The sequence below is a fragment of the Balaenoptera musculus genome, chromosome 20 (genome assembly GCF_009873245.2).
Source record: "Balaenoptera musculus isolate JJ_BM4_2016_0621 chromosome 20, mBalMus1.pri.v3, whole genome shotgun sequence".
Classification (NCBI taxonomy): domain Eukaryota; kingdom Metazoa; phylum Chordata; class Mammalia; order Artiodactyla; family Balaenopteridae; genus Balaenoptera; species Balaenoptera musculus.
The window spans coordinates 12,819,784-12,847,196 of record NC_045804.1 but is presented as its reverse complement, the minus strand read 5'-3'; the positions used below and the strand labels follow the sequence as shown (position 1 = coordinate 12,847,196).

General features: G+C 50.6%; 1 protein-coding gene and 1 non-coding gene across 2 annotated transcripts; one reads left to right on the top strand and one right to left on the bottom strand.

Annotated features, from left to right (window-relative positions):
• The first annotated feature begins 180 nt into the window (after nucleotides 1–180).
• TRNAM-CAU lies at nucleotides 181–252 on the top strand. The gene has a single exon. It is a non-coding gene; the product is annotated as a tRNA-Met (tRNA).
• Nucleotides 253–3,373: 3,121 nt separating this feature from the next.
• On the bottom strand, nucleotides 3,374–24,050 carry NARF (nuclear prelamin A recognition factor). The gene is made up of 11 exons (XM_036837248.1): nucleotides 23,899–24,050; nucleotides 22,886–22,966; nucleotides 19,731–19,874; nucleotides 17,094–17,226; nucleotides 14,415–14,549; nucleotides 10,409–10,527; nucleotides 9,686–9,815; nucleotides 8,603–8,666; nucleotides 7,530–7,667; nucleotides 7,092–7,249; nucleotides 3,374–5,037 (listed from the first exon to the last, which is right to left on the bottom strand). Exons 1-11 carry the CDS (start codon nucleotides 23,923–23,925, stop codon nucleotides 4,796–4,798), a joined length of 1,371 nt encoding a protein of 456 aa, XP_036693143.1. The 5' UTR covers nucleotides 23,926–24,050; the 3' UTR covers nucleotides 3,374–4,795.
• Between the last annotated feature and the right edge of the window lie 3,363 nt (nucleotides 24,051–27,413).

The following is a 27,413-nucleotide window of genomic DNA, read 5'->3' as shown; positions in this document are numbered from 1 at the left end:
GTGAATTCAGAGATTTCTCTGGGTAAGAAGTTGAGGGAGGGAGAGCAAACATCCACTTTATTCTTAAAAGGGCACTTGCAGGAGACGCCCTCCCCCCACCCCTTTTCTTTTGTCTTCTGGGCTGTACCCCAGGGAGGCTGTAGGGCTTGTTACAGACAGGCTCAGAGGGAAGGACATTACAGCAGAGTGGCGCAGTGGGAGCGTGCTGGGCCCATAACCCAGAGGTCGATGGATCAAAACCATCCTCTGCTATGAGCTTACATTTTGCCTGCTAGATCTGGCTTTTGGGTCCCCAGCTGTGGGGCAAGGTCGGCCTGTGGACCCTGGTGTCCAGGGGTGGCAACTAGTTCTATGATGTAACGGTTAGCACTCTGGACTCTGAGTCCAGGGATCTGAGTCGAAATCTCAGTGGGACCTGTGGACCCCTTTTGTCCCTTCCCAGGGGCACTTAGGCCAAGGGTGGCCAGCAAAGGGACACAGTGGCATATGGTTCTAAGGCGTAATGGTTAGCTCTCTGGACTTTGAATCCAGAGATCCAAGTTCAAATCTCGGTAGAATCTGCTTTGCCTGTGACCATTTTGTCTCCCTCTCTTGTGTCCCGAGCAGTGGGACACAGGGACATAGTCTGGCACAGGATAGGTGGTAACTCTGAGACCCTGGCAGTCCACCTGATCACCAGTGTTCCCCTTCCCCCCACCCCAGAGGGAGCCACGTTAGGGATTTCCTGATCTCTTTGTTCTTTTTAATGTCCTTCCTCCTGTCCTGCCCCCCAGTTTGGCTTTAAAAAAAGGAGACTAGGGGAATTCCCTGGCGGTCCAGTGGTTGGGACTCCAAGCTTTCACTGGCGAGAGCCCTGGTTCGATTCCTTGGTCAGGGAACTAGGATCCCACAAGCCACACAGCGCGGCCAAAAAAAATTAAAATAAAAAATAAAAAAAGGAGACCAAAGGGGCTCATACTCTAGTTCTGAGATGTCCCATCATGCACATTTAACCTCTAGAATCCCATGTCAGGACAGACAATTACTTAATCTTCTCCACTGACGAGCTTTTAGTGCGGACTGTTTACTCTTCATGCCAACGCAGAAAAGGGTCCATTCAGGTACTGCCCATTGGGCCCCTGGGCGGCTACTGTCGTAGGAAAGGCTCTTGAGAGTGACAGTGCCCACAAGTGCACCTGCTCTTCTCATTGACACCAATACTTCATAGGTCGTGTGCCCAAGTATATGCTTATGTGTGTATGTGTATATATGTATATGTGCTTATATGCTTACATGTGCATGTCCGTGTACACATGTATATGTGTGTGTGCACATACATATGCCTGTGTATGTATGTGCACACATATATGTACACACGTCAGTGTATATGTATGTGTACACATGCACGTGTATGCGTATATACACGTGTGCATGTGTATATGCATAACACACATACCCGTATGTGTGCACGCATATGTCCATGTATATGTATGCATGGGTATGTGCACATGTATGTATATGTGCACATATAGTTATGCACGTGTATATATGCACACACGTGTGTGTACACATATACATGTGTGCACACGTGCATGTATGTGTATGTGCAATTTGATTTCAATTTAAAAATCAGACTTCCGTTCTGGTACCTGCTCTCCTTGTCTTTAAAACGTACGGCTTGAAAATCATTACCTTTCACTCAAAGAACATTGTGCCTAAAAGTTTTCATGAAGCTTGTAAGGAAAGTCTATATAAATCTAATTTAAAAGGAAGTCTTTACAAGGAGACGGTAAGAAAGACAGTTTTTCCTTGAAGAAATCTAGGCTTTTGGCAGCTTCAATGTAGCCTTAGAAATACTAGTGCTTTAAGTCACATACAATTCACTACTTGCATGACTCACTGAGTGTAACTACCCTTCACTCTTAGAATGCTGTGCTTGAGTTCTTTCATCAAGCTTTTGGAAACATCCATGTAAAACTAATGTGGAACACTTTTTACAGGGACACGGAAAAGAAGACACTTTTTCCCAGTTAAAAAGCCAGGCTTTTCACAGCTTCAGTGTAGCCTTAGAAAGACTAGTGCCACGGGTCTCTTATCCAGTACACTACATCTATGACTCAAAAAACCAAAAACAAAAAAACCCCAGAACACATGGCTTATCCTTATTCAGAAAGTCCAGGGGCCAGTCTCTGTCCAAACATGAGACCGTGCTCCCTGCTTCCCAGAACATCAGAGTTGAGGGTTCATTTGCTTTAAATGAATGCTATGTCTGCTGTTGCTGATCAGGAGCAAGGCCAACGCCTGTGTGGAAGGAGGTGGCATCTAAGTACCAAGGTTGGGCCCAAGGTGGGAGCTCACGTTTGGTGGCCAGGTGGCCTCAGGCAAGTGAGCTGCCTGCCTGAGCCGCAGTCCCCTCACCAGGTGAGACACCCCTCACCTGCGTCTGATTGGACTGTGTGAAGACCTGAGGTCTCACTGCAGGCGGTGTGTCCAGAAGCTTCTGTTGCTCAGCTTTGGGCCAGCAGGTGAGGCCACGGAACACCTTTAAGTCAGTGGCAGAACTTAAGAGCCTGTAACAGGCAGTGCCCTTGCCTCACACCCTAGGCCAGCATCAAACTGATGTGTGGGCAGTGCATGAACTCCAATCCTTACTCCAGCAAAGCTGAGGAAGAAGCACCAGTATCTACACTGGCTGGAACTGGACCAAGCTGACAGGCCTGGAGGAAATGGAATTGAGAAATCTGGGCTCGGATATGGTCCAGAGCAAGGGCGCTGGAGAACAGCTATTCACCAGGATGGCCGACATACACACACCTACAGGACATGATCACGGGCCACTGGAGGTATCAGTGGCACCAGGACTCAGACAACAGCACTCCTGTAGGGCAGCTGCTGGGTGTGACACGAATCTGGACCTACTCTGTTCCCCTCCTCATGCCAGGATAGCACTGCTCACTAGCAGACACCCCCTGCACACCACCCCAGCCCGATCGTGGCGCCACCCCTCACTGTGACTGCTCATATCACTTGAGTTATAATGAAGGAAAACCAATCCTCATTCCACTTTCCTCTCATGTGGCCGTAACCAAAGGTCAGCTGCGGGTAGGACCTGACAACGCATGTGTGAACACCCAGCCCCCCAGCCTGGGCCCTGGCCCAGGGGTGTTTTTGTTGTAGCTGGAAGAGGGGGCTTTTGAAGCAAGAGGAGCAGCCCCACCCGACTCCTGGCATCCCTGGCCCGCGGAGGGCTTCGGGCAAAGATGCTCCCCTGCTCCAGGCTGGTGCTGGCTCCCAAAGCACGAGGGAGTTGCCTGGGTGGGGCTGGTGAGGGAGGGCACACGCAGGCCCCTGGCTGGGGAGTCAGCATCTGGTTCACGCACTCTCCACACTCAGACACTCTTCAAGTGTTTATTCCATAATCAGTTACTGTAGAGGATAGAAACCCAATTGTATATAGGTTGAAAGCAAAAAATATACAATTTCACACATTATATCCAGTTGTCAACCCAGATAGGTATACAGGTACAATACAACATAGAGTAGATGAAGGAAATCTAACAGCTCAGGCTTTACAGCACTGAGGGATCCAAGAAGAACGTCACCACCCATGATAACAAAATTCAAGTGCTTTTAACAACCAACTGGAGGCCTATCCACAGACGTCTTTCACAGGATGAGCCCTGACATGGAGTTCCATGATTCCATAATTTCCAATTCTTTGCTAGCCCTTTCTGTTTGTGGGTAAACTGCTCTCTTCCACCTTTCTTTAAGGCGAGCTCACATGAGCACTACATGCCAGGTGGGGGAGTCCCGTCAGGAGCCACGGAGGCTTCACTGAGTCCCGTGGACGAGCCAGGCCCACGGTGTGTGGGAAGGACGCCAGGGAGGAGAACGAGGAGAGGCTGGAGCATCAGGAAGCTGCCTCACCCAAGTTCAGGGTCAGAAGGGCCGTCACCTGCCTGACCCCACCCAGGGAAGGATGGAGGAGGCTGACTGCCGACCACACAGCCTGGCCTGAGCAGGGCAGCTGCCCCTCCGTCCTTCCATCTGTAACACCTGTCACCTTTCGCAGGCCTCCCTCTGCCTCGAGGTGAGTTCACTTAAAGACTGAATGTGAAAGCATGAGTTTGGGACATAAGTTGCCAGAGCCTGCAGGGCCCACAGTTAGAGGGTCTGGTCCCAGGAGGCGGCTGTTACTGCACTCTGGACACCACAGCAGTGAAGAACGCGGCCCACTGTTGCCAGAACTTTTTCTCAAGAAAAGCTGAAAATCCAGATTCATATTTATGAGCCCCCTGATTCCCAAAGGATGCAGTTTATTCACATTCTGGCAAAAACATTTTTATGAATAAAATAAGTGGGTAAAAATAAGAGCCAACTTACTGACCATAGACCACAGACCCCTGCAGCCTGCCCGCTTCCTGTCATTTCCACATCAAATCTCTCTGAGGCATGGGAATCAGAACTTCCGGGGTCTTAGCTGTTCACAGGACACTTTCTGGATTTTTATTAAGCCCAGAAGACAGTACTCTGTCTCCATTCTTGTTCTTTGGAATTTTTCAGTCTTAAAGGGAACTCAAATTGGGGCACCCTTCTCTCACATTAAAATATTCCAATCACATACATATTACGAAGATAGCACCTCATCGAACTGAGGGAGGGGGCTGCTGACAAATGGGGGTAGCAGAGAATTCTGAAAAACCAAAGTAGTAAGAGAAAAGCTGAGCTGTTTTCTTCCAGTGTCTCTGATACCCACACGTGGCAGCTCCTCCATCCTCAGGCAGCTGACAGGCCTGCCTCCCAGCCTCCTCGACCTTCACCACTTGATGTCTCGGCTGTTAGCAGGATGCCCTGGGCCCTGGTACGCGGTATGCAGGGCTTCCTGGACTCGGGGGGAGTCGGTGCCATCCAGCCACTCCTGGTACAGCTCCTGCACATGGGCACTGGTCTCCGGGAGCCGCACAGGGATGTCAGCGTAGATGCCTTTCATCTTCTGCAGCAGGGCCTTGTCCACGCACCCATCCTCGGTCTGGGCTTGGCCTCTGCCGTTAAGGCATCCTGAAAAACAAAGGAAGCTTACTCTTTCCCTCCTTTCACCTTTTTTTTTTTTTTTTTTTGGCCGCACTACATGGCATGTGGGATCTTAGCTCCCTGGCCAGGGATCGAACCCTCGCCCCCAGCAGTGGAAGCACGCAGTCTTAACTGCTGGACCACCAGGGAAGTCCCCCACCTTTCATCTTAAAGTGAAGATGGTTCTGGAAGAGGAGAGGAATGACAGCAGTGTGCAGTGTCTCGTGGCCAGAGCCTGGAGCTGGACCTTGGGCCCCAAGACCCCGGTCACAGGCTCACAGTCCCTGGTGCTTCCTATTCTCTCCTATTCACATTACCCATGAAATGTTTTTACCTAAAGCCGAAATAACTTGCCAACCTTTTAGAACTGAGTGGCTATGTATGCAAATCTGGATTTCCAGTTTCTCTTGAAATTTATCAAAACCAGGAGAGCATAGAAATTATTAATGAACAGCTAAATCACTGGTGTCTGCATAGTGCTTTAGTGTGTGCATCCACATCTGGGCTGCACAGGGGAGGGGGACGGTGGATGGAGACCCATGAGCCCAGAAAGGAGCCCAACACCCTAACACCTCGGCCTGAATAAAGAACATGCCTCCTACGTATTGGTGCTACTTATTTTCAAATGTGTTAGATGATGTCATGACTTGTAAGATAAAAATTCATTTAAGAGAACTTGCAGCGGGACTTCCCTGGTGGTCCAGTGGTTAAGACTCCATGCTCCCAACGCAGGGGGCCTGGGTTTGATCCCTGGTCAGGGAACTAGATCCCACATGCCACAACTAAGAGTTTGCATGCCACAACTAAAGATCCCACATGCCTGCAACTAAAGATCCAGCATGCCACAACTAAAAGATCCCACACGCAGCAACAAAGATCCTGCATGCCGCAACTAAGACCCAGCACAGCCAAATAAATAAATAAATAAATAAAAACATGAAAATAAAAATAGAAGAACCTGCAGCAAATTTCCAAACCTCCCTCCACTTATCCCTTGGCTGCACCCAACAGCTGCCCTCTGGACCTCACGTCTCACTTCCCCAGGGGCCTGCTTCTCTCTCCTCAGATCCCGGCTCCTGCTCCCCCAGCTGATGCTCTAACTACAGGGCACAAGGGAGTCCTGCTGAGCCTCTACCCTGATCGGCATGCAGGTATGGGGTGCCTCTCCTGGAGGGCCTGCATGGACCTCTCAAGCCCATAGCTCCCCCGCTGCCTCCTCGTCCTCATCTCCTGTCCACTCCTCCGTTCGGACCATGGGATCTGCCCTCCGTGTCCTGGTCCCTGGAGCGCGGTCCCCAAGGCTGCCCATCCCCCACGGCCAGCGCTCGCCTCTCTGCCCTCAGCCACCCGCACTGGGGCCTCCTCTCCCTGAGCCCATCTCGCACCTGGATCCGCCCCACCCCCCCCCCAGGTATTTCCACCTGCGTATCTTGTGGGCACCCCCCACCCCCCCCCAGGTATTTCCACCTGCGTATCTTGTGGGCACCCCCCACCCCAGAATGGCACAGACATCCCTGACCCCCTCTCTGAGTTGGCTCTATCACCACCAAGGGGCCTGATGGGCCACAGGGTCAGGGTCAGGGTCAGGGTCAGGGCCGCACGCTCCCCTCCTGCCCGACTCCACCAGCAGGTCCTCTTGCGGGACCCCTACCCCCTCTCATGGGCCTCCATCCATCACACGGGTCTCTCCCATCACTCACTGACAAACCTGGCTGGAGGAGGTAGGGGCCATTCAAGCTACCGGGCAGTTTCAGTGTTCTCGACACCAGTTGCCACACGAGCCGGCTCTCAGCTGGTGCCAGCCAAGCAACTCTTCTCTGGGACCATGTCCCCAAGAGGTTTTCCAAGGTGACATCTCCCAGCCTGCACTTTCCAATATGTGGGTGTGAGGGAAGGAGAGGGACCATCACGCCACAACCACCAGGGCAGCATCCACACTCCCACAAAGCCCTTGGAGCTGAGTGAGGCTGGGGGTGGCCAATAGGGCCCGTTTCCTACAGGGCTCGGAGGTGCCCAGCTCAGCCTGGGCCCCTGAGTCTTACCCCCGGCACAGGCGAGGACCTCCACAAAGTGGTACGGGAACTTGCCCTTCTTCAGCTTTAGGACCACGTTCTGGATGTTTCGAAAGCCATAAGCAGCAGCAAAGCGCAAGAGAACCTCCCCGCTCTTCTCGAGGGTGACCTCCTGGAAGTCTCTGTTCCTATAAAATCAACAACACAGACTTTGATCTGTAGGGTCCTTCCTCTGTGGTTTGAGGATTATTTCCAATCTAAATTTGGAGTGTCAGCAAAATTTAAAAGTCTGTGAATAACACATAAAAGGCCTTTCGATCTTGACTGGTGTAAATTCTATAAATAGGACCTCCCTCCCGGACCTGCAGCTGGCTTTGGGGGGCAGGAATCCTATTTATAGAATTTACACCTGACAGGCAGCGCTGACCACACAGGCAGACAGACAGAGGCCACCCCAGCCCCACGCACCTCAGGGCGCGGTAGGTGACCTCCCCCACGTCCTCATTGAACAGCTCCTTGGCCGCGTGTCTGAAGATGTGCGCCAGGTATCCGTCGGAGCTGGCTCCGTCATGGCGCCTAACCTCCTCTTCCTTCACGTCTCCAAACCTCACCAGGCAGGAAAAGTGACAGCAAGAGTTAAATCCAACTCCCTAAGTTTTATGATCCAAGGTCGCGAAAACCTTTACAAGTATTTAGACTTTGGGCAAAAACCTCATCTGTGTTGGGTTTCACTGGCTGACGTGAAGCCTGCAGGTGCAGGCGTGCCCACCACTGCCCGAATGACTCCTTTCCTCTGGCTGCATGTGTGGCAAGGTACAACCCTTAGAACCTCACAACTCGGGGCACGAGAACTAGGCATCTGAGGGCCACTTGAGAGGGCACACCGTCTGTGCCCGGCCAGGACGAGGCCTCTGGGTCAGCCTGGGCCCAAGCATGGGCTCTGGCCACAGGCACACCAGTTGCTTACATCCTATGCTTACGGTCTGCCTTCCACACCAGGGCCACACGTGGGCCTGACATCACTGCTGGGAGGATCTGCTGCGTAGCCCGTGTGTGCCCTGTGGCCCCCGCGTGCTCTTGCAGTCTGTGTGCACTCTGGGGAACAGGATGCAGCAGGAGTGCGGTCGGTGGTTGGGGTCACCACTGATGGCAGAAACCCAGTCTGCTGCTCTTGGGCAAACGGACCTGAGGGAGCCACTCTGTGTCTGGAGGTGCCCCCCCATCCCCCAGTAGGTCCAGGTGTAACGTCAGGAACATGTGAAGTTCAGGAGTGGGGGGTGCTGATGTCCACGTCAGACCACCAGGTGAACGGTGTCCACTCCATGGTGCTGCGCGTGCATGCAGAGCCAAGGGTCGTACGTAGTGGGGCAACAAAGGGAGTGGCCCCCCAGGCCAGGGGCCTCACCACACCCATGCCTCAGTGTGGCACATGGCCTTACTGTAAAGGAGGGAGGCCTTGGGACATGCACCTGGCAGAGGTCACAAGGTCACACAGGAGGCCCCCAAGGTGCAAGGGTGCCCCTCCCTGCAAAGCCACTTACAGAGTGTCCAGAGCAGCGTCTCTCACCGAGAGGTCACTTTGTTCCATCATCTGAGTGATTTCACCTACAGACAAAGAAGCGACGTAAGATGCCGTGACGGGACATGGCCCACATTTCCTCAGGAGCTGTTCCCGGTGTCACCTCCTTCCCCCGGAGGACATTCTAGGTTACAATGACCTTGGTCATCATGCCTGTCACAGGCAACAGATGCAAAGTAACACTGATGAAATGCCAGGGAAGAGTCTAATCCTCCTTCTGCCTGAAACGGGGGCTTCTACAAACATCTCCCGGTGTTTTTGTTTCCTGAGTGGAAAGCTTTCATGTGGATAGGATGACAGTTATCTGCAACAAGACCAATCGAAAATCAGGACCACTTTTGTATCTCCCTTTGCACAAGGGATCCTGAAGAAACCCTTAACGCTAAGGGTGTATCCTGAACCAACTGCTGTGGTGTCAGGTATGTGTGAGAAGACTGAACATCTGTGAAAAAGAGTAAAAATCTACTGTATTCAAAGAAAAGATGCCCGAGTGTGCTTCTTAGGAAAACCCATCATCTAATGTGAGCAGAGGGCTGTGGCTGAGGCTCTCCCACCCCACTCACCCCTGTCACCGCCATAGGAGCCTGTGCGGTGGGGACCTTTCCATGGGCTTCCACGTGGGGAGTGAGTTTCTGGTCAGGGGACCCACTGTCCTCGGAGGTTGCCAGAGAGCCAGCCACTCTGCCTCCATGCCGTAGGGACCTGTTTTCAAGGCCATTTAAAGTACACCCACCTGGGCTTCAGCAAAGACTTAATCTACCCCTCAACTGATGGCAGCATTCTGAATGGCTCTTGAGGATTCCAGGGAATCACTCCCATCCCAACACTGAGAAGGTGCTGCGGCCTCTCTGCACAAGTCCAGGGGCAGGGCCTCAACGAGGAGTCCCCCAGCAATGTCCCCGGTCACACATGTGCTTTCTGCTTTGCTCTGAAGGAGGAAGCTTCCGTGTCCCCAGTGTGGTTGGGTATCAGGCCCTCACCGTGGACACGCACCGGCCGCGGGGCTGGCCTCCCCCTGCTGCCTTTCCCGAGTCCCCACCCTCACCTGAGGTTAGCACGCAGTCAGTGCCCCGGGAACCCCTCGAGGCCGTGAGAACGTCTTCCTGAAGGGCCTCCAGCTTCTTGTCATAGCAAGGGGCCACGATTGACATGGAAATCTTGTCTGGGGACAGGTTCTGTGCAGGAAAAGCAAATCCACGTTGGGGGCCGTGCAGAAGGGAGGGGGCAGCTTAACGCGCTGGAGCCAGAACATGCCGCAAGGGAGCAGGCCTGGTGCTTTCTCGGGGTCCAAGCCCCAGCTCCCACAGACCTAGTTCCTGAGCCGCAGCACCCCCAAGCCCACCCACGGCACCACCTCGCTCAAGACCTGCTGCCTGGACACTCACAGGGAGAAGCCAGAAGCTGGCCTGTTTCCCCTGAACTATGCACATGGTGACCAAACATCATGACAACAAGCCACTGCTGGGCTGTAAATGAACACCCAGCCATTTTCCCCGCAGACTTTCCAGATGCTTCCCAAGAGACCAGGCCGCCCCTCTCCGTGCCCCCGACTGAGCAGGAATTGGTGGCAATGCCAGAAGCTGGAAGCTGAGTGACCAGGTGTCTGGATGCCCCCTCATTCAGCAGAGTCTGGGGCTGAGACCACCGCGCATGCCTGGTGGAACCTCCCCTGCCTCCCTCGCTACCCTCAGTTCCCATCAGCACCTGTCCGCACATGGAAGCTCGTCGCCTGACCTGCATGCTGCCCTTCAGGAAGAGGCCGGCTTACCTGCCGTCTGGCAAAGTAGTCCTTCACCAGGGATCCCATAATCTGCTGGGGAGACTTGGCAGTGCAGAGGTGGGGGGTGACAGGGTGACCTAGCACTCGCTCAGCATATCGGACCCAGCCTGAGGAGGGAAGGGCCCCGTGTCAGCTCCTCGTGGCTGCCTCACCCAGAATAGAGCAGGACACGTCTTCTTTCAGGAGTGCGTGACAGGCTCCCTCTGACCAGGCCGCCTCTCCTCAGCGGCTCGGCCACGGGAATCCCAGGTGCGTTTGCCACAAAACTGGAGGGTGCTGGGAATGCACGCCTCCCTCGGCCCCAGACCATAGAGAACAGAGCAAGAGGAAGGTAAGAGCTGGGGTAGCAGGTCTCCCCAAATTGAGAACAAGCTTGGAGGAGCAGCTACGAGGTGGTGTCCTGGGTGGCTTGGTTCCAGCTCCACCTTGCCAGCTGCAAAGTTGTTCTCATAGCCAGGATGGGTGGCCACAGCTCAGACAGAAGCCAATGGCCACCAGGCCCACCCAGCTTCACTCACCTATTGGAAATTAACAGCCCAGTAATTGCCCACTTTTAGGACAATGAAATACGAGAAACCCACACTCTCCAAGCAATGCACAATAAGCAGCGCAACCTGCAGCGTGCCCACGGCATGCCCAGCATGGTCCTTAGCATTTCCCCTGAGTCACTGACTCCCACAATGCCTTGTGAGTGCACCACCGCTGCCACAGATTCCGGGGTGGACTGCAGGTCAGAAAGGTCAGCGGACCACACAGCCAGCAGCTCAACCTGCAGGAGCAACAGCCTGCTCCCTTCTCCCGCTGGGCACGACCTGGTGGGGAGAGCGTCCGGTGACGCTGCTGATCCTACAGACTGGTGTGCACACCACAGCACCATGAAAGGGGTGTCGGGGGGGAGCGGGGGGCGAGGAAGCCTGGAGACAAGCTGCCCACCAGAACCCTGGGGCAGCCACCTCCCCAGGCCCACTCCCGGAAGGAGGAACAGCAAGCACCAGCCAATCCATCTGAACAAACTAAACCACAGCCATCACCTGCTTGCAGGCCTGAGCATACTCAGGAAATGTCCATGGTCACCAGCAGAAGCCCCTAAGAGAAATGTTGCTGGAGGATGGCTCCCCTCGTTCCCAGCCTCTGCACGTATACATGGAATGGTTCACATTAAAAAAAGAAAAACTAGGGAATTCCCTGGTGGTCCAGTGGTTAGTATGTAGCGCTTTCACTGCCGGGGCCCCAGGTTCAATCCCTAGTTGGGGAACTAGGATCCCACAAGCTGCACGGCGCGGCCAATAAATAAATAAGTAAAAAGAAACACTATCAAAGGTCGTTGAGCGTTTGCGGGCCCAAGGCCACTCCCACCACAGGTCTGGCTTTGTAAGGCCCCTGTGCACCCTGGTCTCAGCGCCAGTGCCCGCACCTGCAGACTCGGCTTTCAGGCAGACCCCAGCTCCATGCTGCGGGCGAGCGTGCTATGTGCTGTGAAGGCCTCGCAAAAGATCAGGCAGAACACCAGGCAGTAGGAGCCAGGGCCCCGGAGAACCTCCTGGCCAGGGCGGGGAAGAGGACCAAACAGGGATGAAGAGGAGGAACCAGGTCACAGGGTCCGCAGCACCTGGCATAGGAGACCAGACAGGCTAGCACTTTCTCATGGGCACCCCTGATCAGAACTTGCTACCAGCACCGGCGTGGGGCTTGGTAAGCCCCGCTGGCCCCCCAATGGTGGCAGCATGGTGTGGATAGGGCACCCAAATCCCACCCTGTCAGACTACCCACCTCTTCTCAGTGGACCCTCTCTGAAGGCAGAAAGGGAACCTGCTCAGAGAAGTGCCTGGCACAAGGTTCCCACTCTCCAGACACTCTGCTGGGTTGGAGAGATTACTTCCCACACTTCAGCTCAATGAGTGCTCTTGGCGGGATATCACAAAGCCCAAGGCCCATGAGCATGTCCAGAACTGAGCAGCTCAATACCCCCTCTCCCACCCACCCCCAGTGGGCAAAGGTTGCATTGGCAAGGTGGGTGCTCCATCGGCTTGTGGGCAGCAAGGGCCCTGCCCAGATGTCCCTATCCCGGCCTGGATGTGCTGCCCTCCAGTCTGAGGAAGCACGACTGGGACATAGGGACCCTGCGTGCAGAAGCCTGGCGAGTCAGTCCAGGACCACCTATAGCCTGATTCTGCCACACAGGTCAAATCCATCCGACTTGGTGTTGTTTTAATTTCCCTAAGTTGTCATAGGGAAGCAAAACGTTCAGCCACCAAATTCTAGAAAAGGGTTAGGTCCGAACCAGATCTCACCTCATCTCTCTGAATTTGAGAGGTGGCATAAACCTGAAACAACAGTTACAGTTTTGATTGGCTTAGCTACGAAGAGCTCCCGAAGGAAAATGCATCATTATCTAGGAAGAAAAACTTGGAGAAGCTCCAAACCCACGAGTAAACAGCCCTGAGCAGCTCAAGGAGACCACCAAATGCAGCAAACACCAAGCTGGAGGAGGGGGAGTGGCTGGTCTGCAGCAACAGCAGACAGCCCAGGTCTCCACCAGCGCTGTGCTCACTCCAAGGACAGAGGGCTCATTGCTTTCTGCAGGAATCAACTACCTGCTTACTACCCAGGTCAGCAGGGCTAGTTCCTGCCAGGAGTGGAGGCTTCTGTTCCAGGCTCCATCCCAACAGGGCCTCCCACATAAGGAATCCATCGCTATCTGAAGGTTTTGGTGTCAGGACAGCACAGGAATTCCTGTGATCCTGCTGACAGGAACGTGAAATGGGAAGTCTGGAACCACCGCCCTGGGGGCACGTGCCGAGCTCGGGTCATTTTATACTGCCTCTTCCTTGGATGGGTGGGAATAAGCCACAGTGACTGGCTGTGTGGCATCGAGTGAGGGCCCCACAAGGATCCGGTGCTGGGATCCCAGGGGCAGGGGCACCTCAGCAGTGCCCTTGGAGAGCCAGGTGGTTCCCCGAGACCTCAGCTGTGTACATCTACTCCTAAGCAGCTGCAAAAACACCTACAAGGACGTAAACGCAGAAGTGGACACCACAGTCCAGCAAAGTGTGCATTTAGAGTCAGTTTATACGTAGACTCTGGATACAGAAACTGCCTGACACGCCTGGAGAGCTGGGAGCATCCACGTGGGGGGTCACCTTTCCAGGAGGACAACCTACACACCGGAAATAAGCCTCCCCTGATGCTGATCACCTCTCACCAGCCCGTGGGCTGCTGAACAACATCGCTCAGTTAATGAATCAATCCATGGGCCTCTTGGACAGATGGCAAATTTCCTTTCCATGGTTTTACGAGTGGGTGGAAAGTATTTCCAAATTCTAAGCAACCATAATGTCAACATTCAACTTTATTAAATCATAATCCTAACGATTGATGGGTGACATGTAAAATGCTAGAAAAATTTGGAACCATGGTGGGGGAGGAGGGATAAACTGAGAATAGAAACGTGAACAAAAACCTAAGATTATGTAGACCATAACGGGGCTCTCACAGACCTGATTTATTTAGAAATAATTTTTTCACTAAATGTCACTTACCAGTACAGCACTTCCTCCCTTCCCTTATGCATCATCTTTAAACATTTTCTTATTCCAAAACTTTCTATTTTTCCAGAATTAAAAAACCTGTGATAAAATTTCTCTACCTCAGGCACCAAGCTCTATATAATAAAACTAATTAAAGACTGGTTTAAAAAGTGCTCCAGGATGGAATCTAGTATTAATGTAAAGAAATATTTTTTATTATGTAATTTCTATTTAAGCTGGCAAAAGATCCATGGGTGTTCATATTACCTATAATTGTTTGGACATTTGAAATATGTCATACTTTTAATAAATATGTTGGTCGATGTAAAACTACTCAAGGCTCAAACTCCTCCCCAAGACCCACTGACACCTGACCTCATCCACTGCCTAGGCCTGCCCCCAAACGCAGACTGATGTGAAAAGGTGCTTCAGGCACCCAGAGGCCCAGCCGCAGGCCCTGTGCTCACCAGGACAGGCAGAGGTCAGCATGGGTAACGTGGGCTCTTCCTCATTGTGCTGGCGGAATCGACGCACAAATTCTTTTTGACTCTCCAGGATGCTGAAATCTGCAGCGATTGTTGTATCGAAGACATATTGCACCCCTGCAGGGAAGAGAGGCGCATTCGGCTCCACATCACAGAATGTGGGATCTATTCTCAGGGTCTGGAGTCTCAGCGACGAACTGAAAGGGCAGACTCCACAAGCATCGCTAGCTGCCGAAGTAGGGGACTATGCCCTTTACTCTTTCAAACAACAGCACGTATCATTTTTCACAATAAAACATATATATTCTCTCTCTTGCTTCCTCTTTTCCCCTCTACATGTACACAAACACCTTACCGTACTCCATATATAAATTAATGGAATATTACAAGGTACCAGCAGTATTCTCTTCCAATTCACTGGCTAAATTAAATTCCAGTCTGTAATGGTCTTTGATATCTTTAAAATAAACAAAATGAGTAACCTGGCTGAGCATACCTTTATTATGTTGATTTTTAACTAGCTATCTTTTTTTTAATAAATATTTTTCTTTTTTTAAAACTGAAGTATAGTTGATACACAGTATTATATAAGTTACAGGTGTATGGTATAGTGGTTCACATATTTTAAAGGTTATGCTCCATTTATAGTTATTATAAAATATTTGCTATAGGGAATTCCCTGGCAGTCCAGTGGTTAGGACTCAGCACTCTCACTGCCATGGCCCGGGTTCAATCCCTGGTCAGGGAACTAAGAGCCTGCAAGCCGCATGGCATGGCCAAAAAACAATTTTTGGGGGGCTATATTCCCTGTGTTGTATAATATATCCTTACAGTTTATTTCATACCTAATAGTTTGTACCTCTTTACCCCCCACCCTTATAGTGTCCCTCCCCCCCTTCCCTCTCCTCACTGGTAACCACTAGTTTGTTCTCTATATCTGTGAGTCTGCTTCTGTTTTGTTATATTCACTAGCTTATTATATTTTTTTAGATTCCACATATAAGAAATATCACACGGTATTTGTCTTTCTCTGTCTGACTTAATTCACTTAGCATAATACCCTCCAAGTCCATCCATGTTACTGCAAATAAGTTCTTAATATTGGAAAATAAACCTAGGACAAAAGAATGTGCTTTCAATAATTACAATACAATAAAGCAAGCAAGTAATTTTAATATCTGCAGCTGGTCTAAACCTTAAAAGCAGCCAGTTATTCTTAGAAAGAAATATTATAGGGACTTCCCTGGTGGAGCAGTGGTTAAGAATCCGCCTGCCAACGCAGGGGACACAGGTTCGATCCCTGGCCGAGGAAGATCCCACATGCCGAGAAGCAATGAAGCCCGTGCGCCACAACTACTGAGCCTGCACTCTAGAGCCCACGAGCCATAACTACTGAGCCCACGTGCCACAACTACTGAAGCCCGTGTTCCTAGAGCCCATGCTCTGCAACAAGAGAAGCCACCGCAATGAGAAGCCCGTGCACTGCAATGAAGAGTTGCCCAGCTCGCCACAACCAGAGAAAGACCGCGCGCAGCAACGAAGACCCAATGCAGCCAAAAATAAAAATAAATTTATAAAAAATAATTTAAAAAAAGAAATATTATAAATATTGTGTCACCTTAAAGAGTTACCTTAAAAATATCAGTTTCACTGTGGATATATTTTCTTTATTAACATATAATGCCCAATTATTTATTTTTTAAAAATCCCCCCCCTAAAAATAGGGCCTTTCCCTATGAGAAGACAGAGCATCTAATAACTTTGATCTCTGGTAAAACTAAGCTAAACTTAGGCTTTTTAAGATTAAAAGCATGAAGGACGACTTAAGGAGTCCACGCTGGTAGCTGCAGCCTTAGTTTTGGTTGTGGCAGGCAGTGCACCGAGAAACAGCTCCGCGTGGAAAGCAACACGGAGCAGTGAGGCAGGCAGACCGGTGCGAGGACATTTACTCTACGTGTCATCTTATTTTATTAGTAATCCCAATGCATTTACATCTTTAAAAATCCATTGAGGAACAGTAAAAACTCTTATTTGGCAAATGGCTCAAGTTCTCCTCTTCTGAGCCCACCTGTAGGACACTCTGGGTTGGAGGGGAAGTTCTAGTCTGACATGACAGACAAGACAGAAGCATTCTTATCGCTGTTTGAGGCAGTATTACTCTAGTATTCATTCACATTTGAGTCCTCATGTACTGACCTTTCATGCTTCACACAAAGGACATAGCCCATTCCCTTCCTGCTCTGCTCTTCAGAGAGCTTCCTGGGAAACCAGATGCCAATCATTGTAGATGTGATTCTCCATCAAATAAACACCCTCTGTAACCCCTATGAGCCAGGCAACTCGACACTGCTGGGCAAGTGTGGGTCCCAGGTGTCCCCAGCTACGTGCCCTAAGATGGTCATTTGCTGTTCCCGGAGGGGCCAGCCCCGGCCGTAACACAACACCCATCTGCATGGCAAGAGGGTAAGTGACACCAGCCTACCATGCATGGGTCAGAGGCACGGTCCTCTTATGTTCCACAAAACTCTCATGGAAGTTCTTACCTATCTTGTGCCCTTGAAAATTGAACTCTAGAGATTAAAAGGGCAGTTAAAAACTCAAGTTACAAATTCAAATTAAATCAAATTTATTTGCTATAAATAATATCAAAAGGCACCTCACCAAGACTTTTGAGGAAGCCACAGAGTCTTCTGGATGCATCAGTCACACTGAGGCTGAATTTAGCAGCAAAATAAGGCAGAGACTGAGGACATACCGACACTGCCAGCACCTTGTGCTTTGAGGTATCACATTTCTAGGAGAAACAGAGAAGAACATTGGACATGTGGTGATTACACAGGGAGTGAAAGTAAGACACCTTCATGAAAAGTCTAGAACAAACAGAATGTAATAGATGCCCTATGGAAAAACTAATAAAATATACAAGACACTGGCAAGCACAAAGAAAAAGGAAAAAAAAACGAGAATGAAAAGAATGAGACATTCCAAGAGATTTTATCAATTTTAAGAACACTATTAAATCAAAAATATATATATCGATATTATACATAAATGCAAACATCTGGAGAAAATGGATAAATTTAAAGGAAAAATAAAAGTTACGTACAATATTGGACTGTAAATAACTGAAATGACCCATAACAATGAAAATACATGAAAATGGGGCCCTGAGGTCTGTCCCCAAGAGACCTCAAGCCCAGGTCACTTAGTGGCAAATTTTAGCAAATTTTTAAGTAGTAGATGATCCTCATTTTCTGTGAAGTCTTTAATAAGTACCAAAGAAACAAGCGTGAAACCAGGCTATCACAGCCTGAATCCAAAACTAGATCCTGGCAGTTCAAGAAATCCCTAGAAAAATATGAACAAATTGAGTTTAGAAGTGTGCTGACTCATCACGGACACGCAGGATGTAACCCGGGGGAGCAGCATGAGCAAGCATGTCGGGCGTTAGAAAGTCAGCAGTGGGATCCCTTGACCTGGGATTAGAGGAGAGAAGATGTAGGATTATCATGACAGAGACTGTTCAGGTCAGACACTGCCTGCAAATTAGGAAAAGTGGAAACCTGGACAGAGGTGTTCAGTGGTCACTGTCCACCACAGTCTACCTGTGGACTGGTCACAGACAGGACAGTCTGGTCCCGTCCCCATGCCCTGCCTCGAAGCTCAGGCGAGACAACGCTGAGGCTGCCTGTCTCCTCTGGATGGGATTTCACCTTCATGTGACGCCTGGGAAGCCCACACCCAACAAATCCATCAGGGCACCAAGCTGGCACACACTGACCTCCAGCTCCCTCACAAACTCCTATGATGCCCAAGCCAGCCAGGCATGGTTTCTGTGGTTTGTGACCAGCAGCATCCTAGTATAAATTTGGAAGCAGGAACAAGGGGGTGCAAGTTTCAAATGCTAATGGAGAAGGAGAGGCAGAGGGTGGTCTGTCCCCAGCTTCAGGAGCCAGACTCGGCACTTCCTGCCCCTCTGTCTGACACCCTGCCCAGGAAATTGCGAGGGCGCACTCCTCACTTCATTCTCACTCAAATATCACCTCCTCTGAGGGAGCCGATTTATGACCAAGAGGGGATCAGCCTGAGCCCAGAGCCGAGGGCAGCAGGGAAATAGAAACTGCTTTTTCCTGATGACAGCACTGACTGACTCAGCCAAACCCAAAACCTCTCCCACTTCTAAGCTTTCAGTTTCATGAAATAACTAAGCATTTCCTTTTTATGCTAGTTTGACTTGGGTATCCATTTTCTATAGCCAAAATGCTGATTGGTATGAGTATGTACATCTCTTTAATAGCAAAAGATTCTGCAAACATCTATTTAATAGTAAAACTTTACCAGCATTTCCACTAAAGTCTGAAACAAAACATTAGTACTATTTTTTTAAATTTAATTTTATTATTATTATTTTTTTAATTGGCCACGCCACACGTGGCATGCGGGATCTTAGTTCCCCGACCAGGGATTGAACTTGCGATCCCTGCATTGGGAGTGTGGAGCCTCAACCACTGGACCATCAGGGAAGTCCTGACATTAGTACTATTTTTATCACTACTGTTATTTCAGGTTGATTTAAAGGTCCTAGACAATACCATCAGAAGAAGAAATAAGATATACACAGACTGGAAAAGATAAAATTTGTTACCTGTAGTCAGTACACCTAGAAAGCAACCTGGGCCTCACATGGTACCCGCACTGTCACATGGGCCAAAGCGCCCAGCACTGTGTGTAGAGCCGGTACACACACTTCCTGGGAAGCAGCTGTGAGAGCACAGAAACACCCCAGGCCAGAGTGAGGGCGAACAGAGATGTGCTTTACAGCCTCATCTGCCTCCGCCTTTCCTGTCTTTCCCCTTCACCTGTCTTCCTGTCACTACTGGAATACAAGTGACACTGAGTAGTTCCATCTGTACAGGGGGTCTGCAGGGATGAGCTGAAGGACCACAGCCCTGCCCCAGGCTGCAGAGCCTGTGAGGACAGAAGCCCTGCCTCTGAGAATGCCCCAGAGGCAGAGTGGCAGCAGCTGAGCCGCCGCACCATCCCATGACCAAGCACGCAGAGGCCTCCCCCAAGCCAGGGGAGCCTGGTCGGTGGTGCCGGCCATAGCTGCTGCCCACATCAATGAGGGAGTGTGACTGTGGGTGCGGTTTTGTTCTGACAGGGCTATGGAGAGGGTCAACTACAGCAAGGAACACAGGGCCAGGGCCAAGATGCACTCCCCAAGCCCCAGCAGAGGCTTCATGCCTCACCTTGACCTCCACCCACCTCTGGCGCCAGAGAGCGCCCGGGATGCCGTACCTTGTTAAGGTTCAGAACTCGGAAGAAGTCCTTGGCGTTCTGCTGGGAAACCTGGACTCCTTCCTCTGCAGACACACAGCTGTCACAGGCCAGGCAGTCACTCAGAAATATCTTGGCATCAGCCAATTTATGGAATTCTCCTTTCTACGAAAGAAAGATGATGCTCTGGCCTGATTCTTCAACAAAAACTCTTTAATACTTGCTTCTTTAGAAAAAGTAACAGCACAAGCATAATACAGAAAACTAGTGCACAATCCCTGAGACATCCAGGCCAGGCCTGGAGCTCCAGGTGCTGCAGCCACCATGGTACCAGGGTCCCACGGATGGCAATATGCGGGGAGCGGGCCAGCACCGTCAAATGTGGCAGGAGGAGAGTTACACTTCTGGGCTTCTCCTGCCCCCACGCCTCTCCCTGCTGCCACTGGGGGCTCCTGCCTTGGCCTGCTCTGCACTCCCTGTTGAGCTTGCCCAGTCCCACGGCTCCCCACAGAAGCCTCCCATGGAAGCCCGCAGACTGGCCTCCCTGAGAGGCTTAGAACTAACGTATTTCACTGCTGACCTGTGGGCAACAGGGCCTTCACGTCACAGAGCTGTGACGCTCAAACTCACACATCAGTGACTCTGTTCCCTTAGACGCCAAGACAATAACCCTTGGCTGCTTCGTCTTCTCCTGGCTACACCTGCACCCACTTGCTCCCTGCAGCCCCCTCCCTAGGCAGAGGTCCATCAGAACACAAGCCACACCTCCGCTGCTGGAGGCCCTCATCGCCGTCACTCCTCCCAGCTCTCACCTCTAGCCACTCTGGCCCTTCCTGCTCTGGGTCTCCCTGAGGGAAATGCTCCCTGAGAGCCTGGCTCACCCCTCGGACCCTTGCAGACACCTGCCAGAACAGTACCCCCTGGCATCTATGTGTTGCCCCTTCTCCCTGAAATGCAAACTCTGAGGGAGCAACCTTGTCTCATTCCCTTCTGTTCTCTGACATCTCCTGTGTACAGAAGGCACTCAATAAATATTTGGTGGATGAACATATGAATATTCTGAAGCCTATTAGAGCCATTGCAACAAATAAATTCATAACAATGAATATTCTGAAGCCTACTAGAGCCATTTCAACAGCTCCTGATGGTTGTACATTGGTTCTTCTTTCAAACATTTGGTGAGAGAGGGCTTGGGGTGGGGGTGGTGTGGCCCTCCCGTCCACAGCAGCTCTGAACAGGAGTGCACACTGTCACCTCCCTCCCCACCATGTGCCCCGGTGTCACTATGCAGCGCTCACTCTGGGACCTTGTTATGTTGCAGATGCTCATTCAGGAGGTATGGACAGGACCCAAGGCTTTGCACTTCAAACAAGCCCCCAGGTGGGGCCAGAGCTGCTGCTCCAAGGGTCTGGAGCACATGGCTTGGCACACAGGTGGTGCCTAATAGGTACTGTTGAGCAGCACTGAGAGTTCTGCCTCCACTGCCCCTGCAGAGGCGCCCAGGACCACGCTCTGAGCCGCCACGGGCAGCAGGGCTCCCTCCCGGCCTACGAGCCACACGCCACCCCGTCATCCTCATCCTTCTGCAGGCTTTCAAGGGCCAGGCCTGGTTCCTTCCCACCTGTTGCGGTCCTTCCTCTTTCTCCTGCTGCCTCTTAAACACGGGCATTCTCTGCAGAAGCCTATCCATCGGCCCTTCTCTCCAATCAGCCTCACTTCTCAGAGCAGCATCAGGCCCCTACTCAACGTCTCCAATCTCTGCCTCCAGGGAGCTCTCTCCCTCCCAAGCTCCAGACTGATATCCTGCACAGCTCAGTGTCCATGCAGCTCAAACTGCACTCAGCTCCCTGTGCCGTGCCCCCTTTCCTGCTTCTGCCACTCTGGCTGGCCCACCCAGGCCTCACCACCCTCAGCCTCCCAAGTAGTTTCCTTCTATTCTTCCCCTACTCTAGTCAGCTTAAGCCACCTGCCTTAAAACATGCATCCAATCTGTCTCCTTGCCCTTAACACCTTCCCTGTGCCTGATGAGCTTTCACCCCATCCCTACATCCCCCACCCTCAGGGCCCACTCCAGTAGCCACTTTCCTGACTGGCTCTTCCCATCAGGGGGTCCGCCCATTGTGCTGGCAGGGTGCCCACTTAAGCCATGTACACACATTATCTCCCAGCTACCACAGCCCTGGGAGAGAAGTAACCCAACTCCCCATGTCACTGATAAGGAAACTGGGGCTCCCAGGATTAGATGTCTGTCCAAAGTGATGTAGCCAGAGGGTGGGTGTGGGAGGCCCCAGGCCAGGTGCTCTGGGGCTGCGGGGCCCCAGGTGCTCCCTGCCTCTCTTCTGCCTCAGTGCCCTGGGTGCTTGTCTCATCCCCTGCTGCTCACTAAGCCGTACAGTCACCAGAGCACACAGCAGCACTGGTACATGAGGGAACCAGATCGAAGCCTGTCTGACTCAATGTTGTATTAGGACTCCTAAACTAAAGAGGAAACCTGCTGCTTGCTTCTCCCATGTTGCCAATTCTCCATTTCTAAAACCGGTACCAGTACTTTTTAAGGGAAGAAATAACTTTAACCTCCCTGTACCGCATCCTTCTCTCTATAAAATGGGGACAACAGTAGGGCATACTTGAAATGCTCATTCTGAGCACGAAGTGAGATCACATGTATAAAGCACTTTCTCTAGCGCCCAGCTCAGGGTATGTACCCAGTAATTGTAAACTGTCACTACTAGCTAAGGAAAACTTAAAAACTCAAGAACTGAGAGAAGAAACCATTAGAAAAATAAACTTACAGAATTAGGAAATCTGAATTATTTTATAAATTACCTACCTAAAATTACAGAATAGAACTTTTCACTAAAAAAAAAAAAAAAAAAAAAAAAAGGAAGTTTAAACATTACAGCTCTATTTCTAATAAACAGCCAAGGACAACATTTTTCTTTGTCCCTAACATGGTATGTTTTGGCTTGGTGTATTCTGTGAAGAGACGCTATTTCGTGCACTTACCTTGAAGATCGTGTGCCTCCAACTGACTGACCTGCACGTTTAGCCCCTGCATTTCTTGCTTCTTTCTTTCTTACAGCAATGATATACCTGGTGATGTGAGCCCCCAAAGAGGAGAAAAACAGCAGCAGCTGTTTACTCCAGGCTGATACAAAACTGAAAAATCTACTTGCCTCTCCATTCTCGTGGGCTGGACTTGGTACATCGACTGATGCATTCTCTTGGTCATCGGTTTTTGTTTTTTTACTACATTCCTTGAAAAGGCAAAGGAACATATGAAAGAACTTTTAATCTGACTCTGTGAATTTAAAAAAACATACATACTTGCTGAATTCATCGCATGTCTAAAAATCTTTTCTACAGAAATAGAAGCACTTATAATTGTGGACATACAAACACACCCATACACACCTTTATACCTGCATTGTTTGCAGCAAATGAAAACTAGAAGCAATGTGGCCTCTCAAGACAGGTAAATTAATGCCAGACTACCTGGACACGTGTATACTTGGAATACAACGAACTAAGGTTGTGTGTAATGCTATGAAAAGGTATCTCCTGTATAACGTTGAATGAAAGGAAGAGCAAGTGATGGAATAACATTTATGATACGATCCAATTTTGAAAAAACAAACATAACCCCCCCTGTGCATCACAGCCTAGAAATAAGTGGGTAAGGCTATCACAGTTACTGTGGTTACCCAGGTATCAGAAGGCCCAGCCCGTGTTTCCTTCCTGCACTTCTGTATCGTTTTCGTTACTGTAAGCACTAAAGTTTTTAGGTAGCATAAAGCCCCCTCAAAACACTGTTGATCACCATATCGCTAATTCACACTAAGAATGGTGTTTGCTGTGAGTGCCCTGACTGGTAGCAAAGGTTGGTCGGTTTTTCTGGTGGTTTTTGGCTTCGAAGGTACTTTGAAAGGATAGACATGCGCCCCGACGTCACGCCGCCTCCGGGAGACGGGAGCGGGAACCGGACGCGCGGGTGACCCACCCTCAGCGGCCTCCACACCCGAGAACGGGAGCTGCGGGCCGGCGCCCGGAGATTCTGTCAGCGACAAGGCGGAGGCTGAGGCGCTCGGAGCTGCCAGGCTCCCGACGCCCCGGGCTCTGCGAGCGTAGGCTCCTCCGGGCCCCAGACCCTGCCCCGGACCCCGCCCCGGCCCGAGCGCGCGGAGCCCACCTTCCGCGTGCAGTGCTCACACTTCATCTGGAGCAGGGCTGGCAGGTCCGGGTGCGCGGCCTGAGCGGAGCACCGGGAGACGCGGTCACCGCCACCCGCCGCCCGCCACCCTTTGTTGTCTTCGCTCCGACGCGGCCCCACCCCTCGCCGCTCCGCTCGACCAATGAAAGCTCCTGGAGCGAGCGAGCCACAAGCCTGAACCAACAGGAGCGCGTAGAGGGCGGTGCGGCTCCACGCTTCGGGGCTCTGCCTAGGCCAATGAGACCGCGGGAAAGGGGCGGGTCAGGCCCTGGAGCCAATAGGAGCACGCGGGGCGGAGCGGGCGGGACCCCCGCGGAGACCGCTGCCTGTTCGCAGGTGGGTTTCCGCGGCGTTCGGCTCTGACGGCGGCTCTGGGCGAGCTAGCTCACCGTGCCGAAGGGACGGCCCGAGATCGTTCCCAGGGCGCTCGGGCGCGTCAGCTCGGCGCCAGACGCGCGCCCCGCTCCGGGCTCGGGCCGGCCGAGACGGCGCCGCCCCGCCGCCATTTCCGCCCTGAGAGGCGTCACGTAGGCCCGGCGGGGCGGCAGTGCGCACGCGCGGCGGGTCGGGAGCACGTGTCGCCGTCGGGAGCGCGAGGCACCTGTGAAGCGGTGGTGCTGGACCTGCGTCCTTCCGCTGCCTCTAGCAAACCGGGGGTGGTGGGGGGGATACAGGGCTAAGTGGAGACGCTGAACTCTGTCCACTGTGAACATTTTATGAAGTCTGTGCATGGTCATTGTACCATCGGAAATGAGAAATACGCCTGGAAGAAAAGCATGAGGGTGTCTCTATCAAACACCAGCAGTTCACAGGAATCTCAGGAATGGACCCTTCTTCCTCCTAACCTTGGGGGGGAGTCACAGAGGTCAGCAAAACATTCAAGTATATTCCACGTCCCAGAACCTCACTAAGATCTTAAAATTTTCCCCATTAAAACCTTTTTTTTAAAAAATAGTTTTTGGTTCGTACCACTTTTTTTTATAAATGCCATCAGTTAAATTCAGGAGGTTCTAACTGGCTGCCAGATTAACCCATTGTATTACTCAAATCTATGTCAGCACCTCTCAGAAAACATCTTCAATTATCAGCTTGAAGAAAAGAATAATTTTAGGTTGTCATTTGTATATATTTTGTTAATGTTTTAAAAACAACAGTATCATCATGTGTGAAAAAAGCAAGTTACAATTAGTTTAATCAAATGTGTAGATAGTGTCCAGGTTTCTCCAATGGTCTCATCATTTTTCTAGTTTCAATCAGGATCTAAATAAGGTTCAATGTTTTATTAGTCTATATTTCTATTGGTTTGTGTTTGTCTCTTAGAAATCTTTGTTTCTAGAAAAAAAAAATAAGGCTCACTTAGAAGTTAACAAATATAGTACAGGGAGTTCCCAGTCTTAAGGTTTTGGGAGTTTTTTTGGTTTGTTTTTTAAATCTATAGGTTCCATCCACATACCCCCTTCTCTCCTTGCATATCATAAAGAAATCAGGTTGACTGCAGGGTTTTCAGCAATCGCTGACTGCATCCATGTGGAGTTCTTTAGCATACCCTTGTTCTGAATTTTCAGCAAAGGGTAGTTAAAACATTCTAGTGGCTTGATCACAGGTAAAAATTTTTTGGCAAGACTACTTCATAGATGGTGTTGTGAAATCCCTTCAGGGGGTTCTATTTTCTGTTCTTTTTGTGATGTTAATTAGCAGCCATTGATGAGATTGCCTAGATTCATTAGGGTGATTTTTGAAAAATTATTTATTGGCTGTGTTGGGTCTTCGTTGCTGCGTGTGGGCTTTCTCTAGTTGCTGCGAGCGGGGGCTACTCTTTGTCGCGGTGCGCGGGCTTCTCTCGTTGTGGAGCACGGGCTGTAGGGTGCGCGGGCTTCAGTAGTTTCACACGAGCTCTAGAGCTCAGGCTCAGCAGTTGTGGCGCACGGGCTTAGCTGCTCCGCGTCATGTGGGATCTTCCCAGACCAGGGCTTGAACCCTTGTCCCCTGCATTGGCAGGTGTATTCTTAACCACTGCGCCATCAGGGAAGCCTCATTAGGGTGATGTTTTACTCCTATCATTTCTTCTTCACTTATTAGCAGGACTACTTCCATAATGAGAAATTCCTCTTATCCACTATTTGATTATGCTGTTGAATTCTTCTGACAAGACATTAATAGTCTCTTTGCTTTTTTAAAAATAAATTTATTTATTTTATTTATTTATTTTTGGCTGCGTTGGGTCTTCGTTGCTGTGCGCGGGCCTTCTCTAGTTGCCGCGAGCGGGGGCTACCCTTCATTGCGGTGTGCGGGCTTCTCATTGCAGTGGCTACTCTTGCTGCAGAGCACGGGCTGTAGAGTACAGGCTCAGCAGTTGTGGCGCACGGGCTTAGCTGCTCCGCGGCATGTGGGATCTTCCAGGACCAGGGATCGAACCCATGTCCCCCGCATTGGCAGGCGGATTCCTAACCACTGCGCCACCAGGGAAGCCCAGTCTCTTTGCTTTTTAATACATTTCCCTGTACATTTCTTACTTCAGACCTGACATCAGTCTCACTGGAGGCACTCTGCTACAAAACCACTTAGGGGTTGCTGGGGAAGGTGGTGGATGCTGGGTGCAGTTGGCCAGTGTGTATTGTAAAAGCTGGACACTGGAGAAGCCCTGTGCACTGCAGGAGCCTGTGGATCCAGCACAACAGAACCAGAACCAGGAAAGGAAACTCTTCCTCCAAGTGTCTCCAGCACCCTCTACTGACAAAGCTTAATATCATGCCAGAGAGCACAGAACAAAATAAGGGCTCAGATGCATTTTCATAGAACAGGCAATGAAGTCTGAATTTAGAACAGAGATATAATGCATTGATAACTGGCAAAATATGCAGATTTTACTCAGTCCCCTATTTATGGATTTTGTATTTATTTCCAGACTTTTGCTCTTATCAGTATTCAGCAGGATTTTAACCAAATCAGACATCATTTGTTCACTCATTTAACATTAGTAGAAAGCTAGTGTAGGCTTCATTTTTAAATGGCTTGTACTCTAGTACAAAAGGTGAAATTATGCAAATAACTGTAATGCAAAGTAGAATTTTCTGGGTATCAACTCAGTTCTCCCTAAGTCCTAAGGAATTAAGATCACTTTCAGCTGCACCAAGCAAGAGGGACTTAAAGGAGGTGCTAACCAATTCAAATGGACCTTCAAGATGGTGTGGGATCTTACCCGAGAAGGCATTTCAAGAAGATGGAATGTGAGCTGAGGCATCAGGTCAGGAAACCTGCCACATTCAGGCAGAACCTTCTTCTGTTCCAGCTTAGAGCATAAGTTCTCTGAGTGTGGTTCCCAGAGCAGCAGCACATGTACATTTCAGGCCCCATCCACTGCTGGGAACAGGTCCAACAGTCTGTGTTTCAACAAACCCACCAGGTGATTCTGAACCACAGGCGGAGAGTATATGGAGACTGGTAAAATAGAAAAGTCATCTCCAAATTTTTGACATTGTGCCTATATTGATAAA

Bases quoted from the DNA above. Each gene is read 5' to 3' on its own strand.
- NARF (XM_036837248.1), bottom strand. From the start codon at position 23,925: ATGAAGTGTGAGCACTGCACGCGGAAG. The intron at 17,227-19,730 runs GTACGGCATCCC...TGTTTCTCCTAG, and splicing joins GAGTTCTGAACCTTAACAAG to AAATGTGATACCTCAAAGCA. The intron at 7,250-7,529 runs GTGCGTGGGGCT...TTGATTTTATAG, and splicing joins GTCACCTACCGCGCCCTGAG to GAACAGAGACTTCCAGGAGG.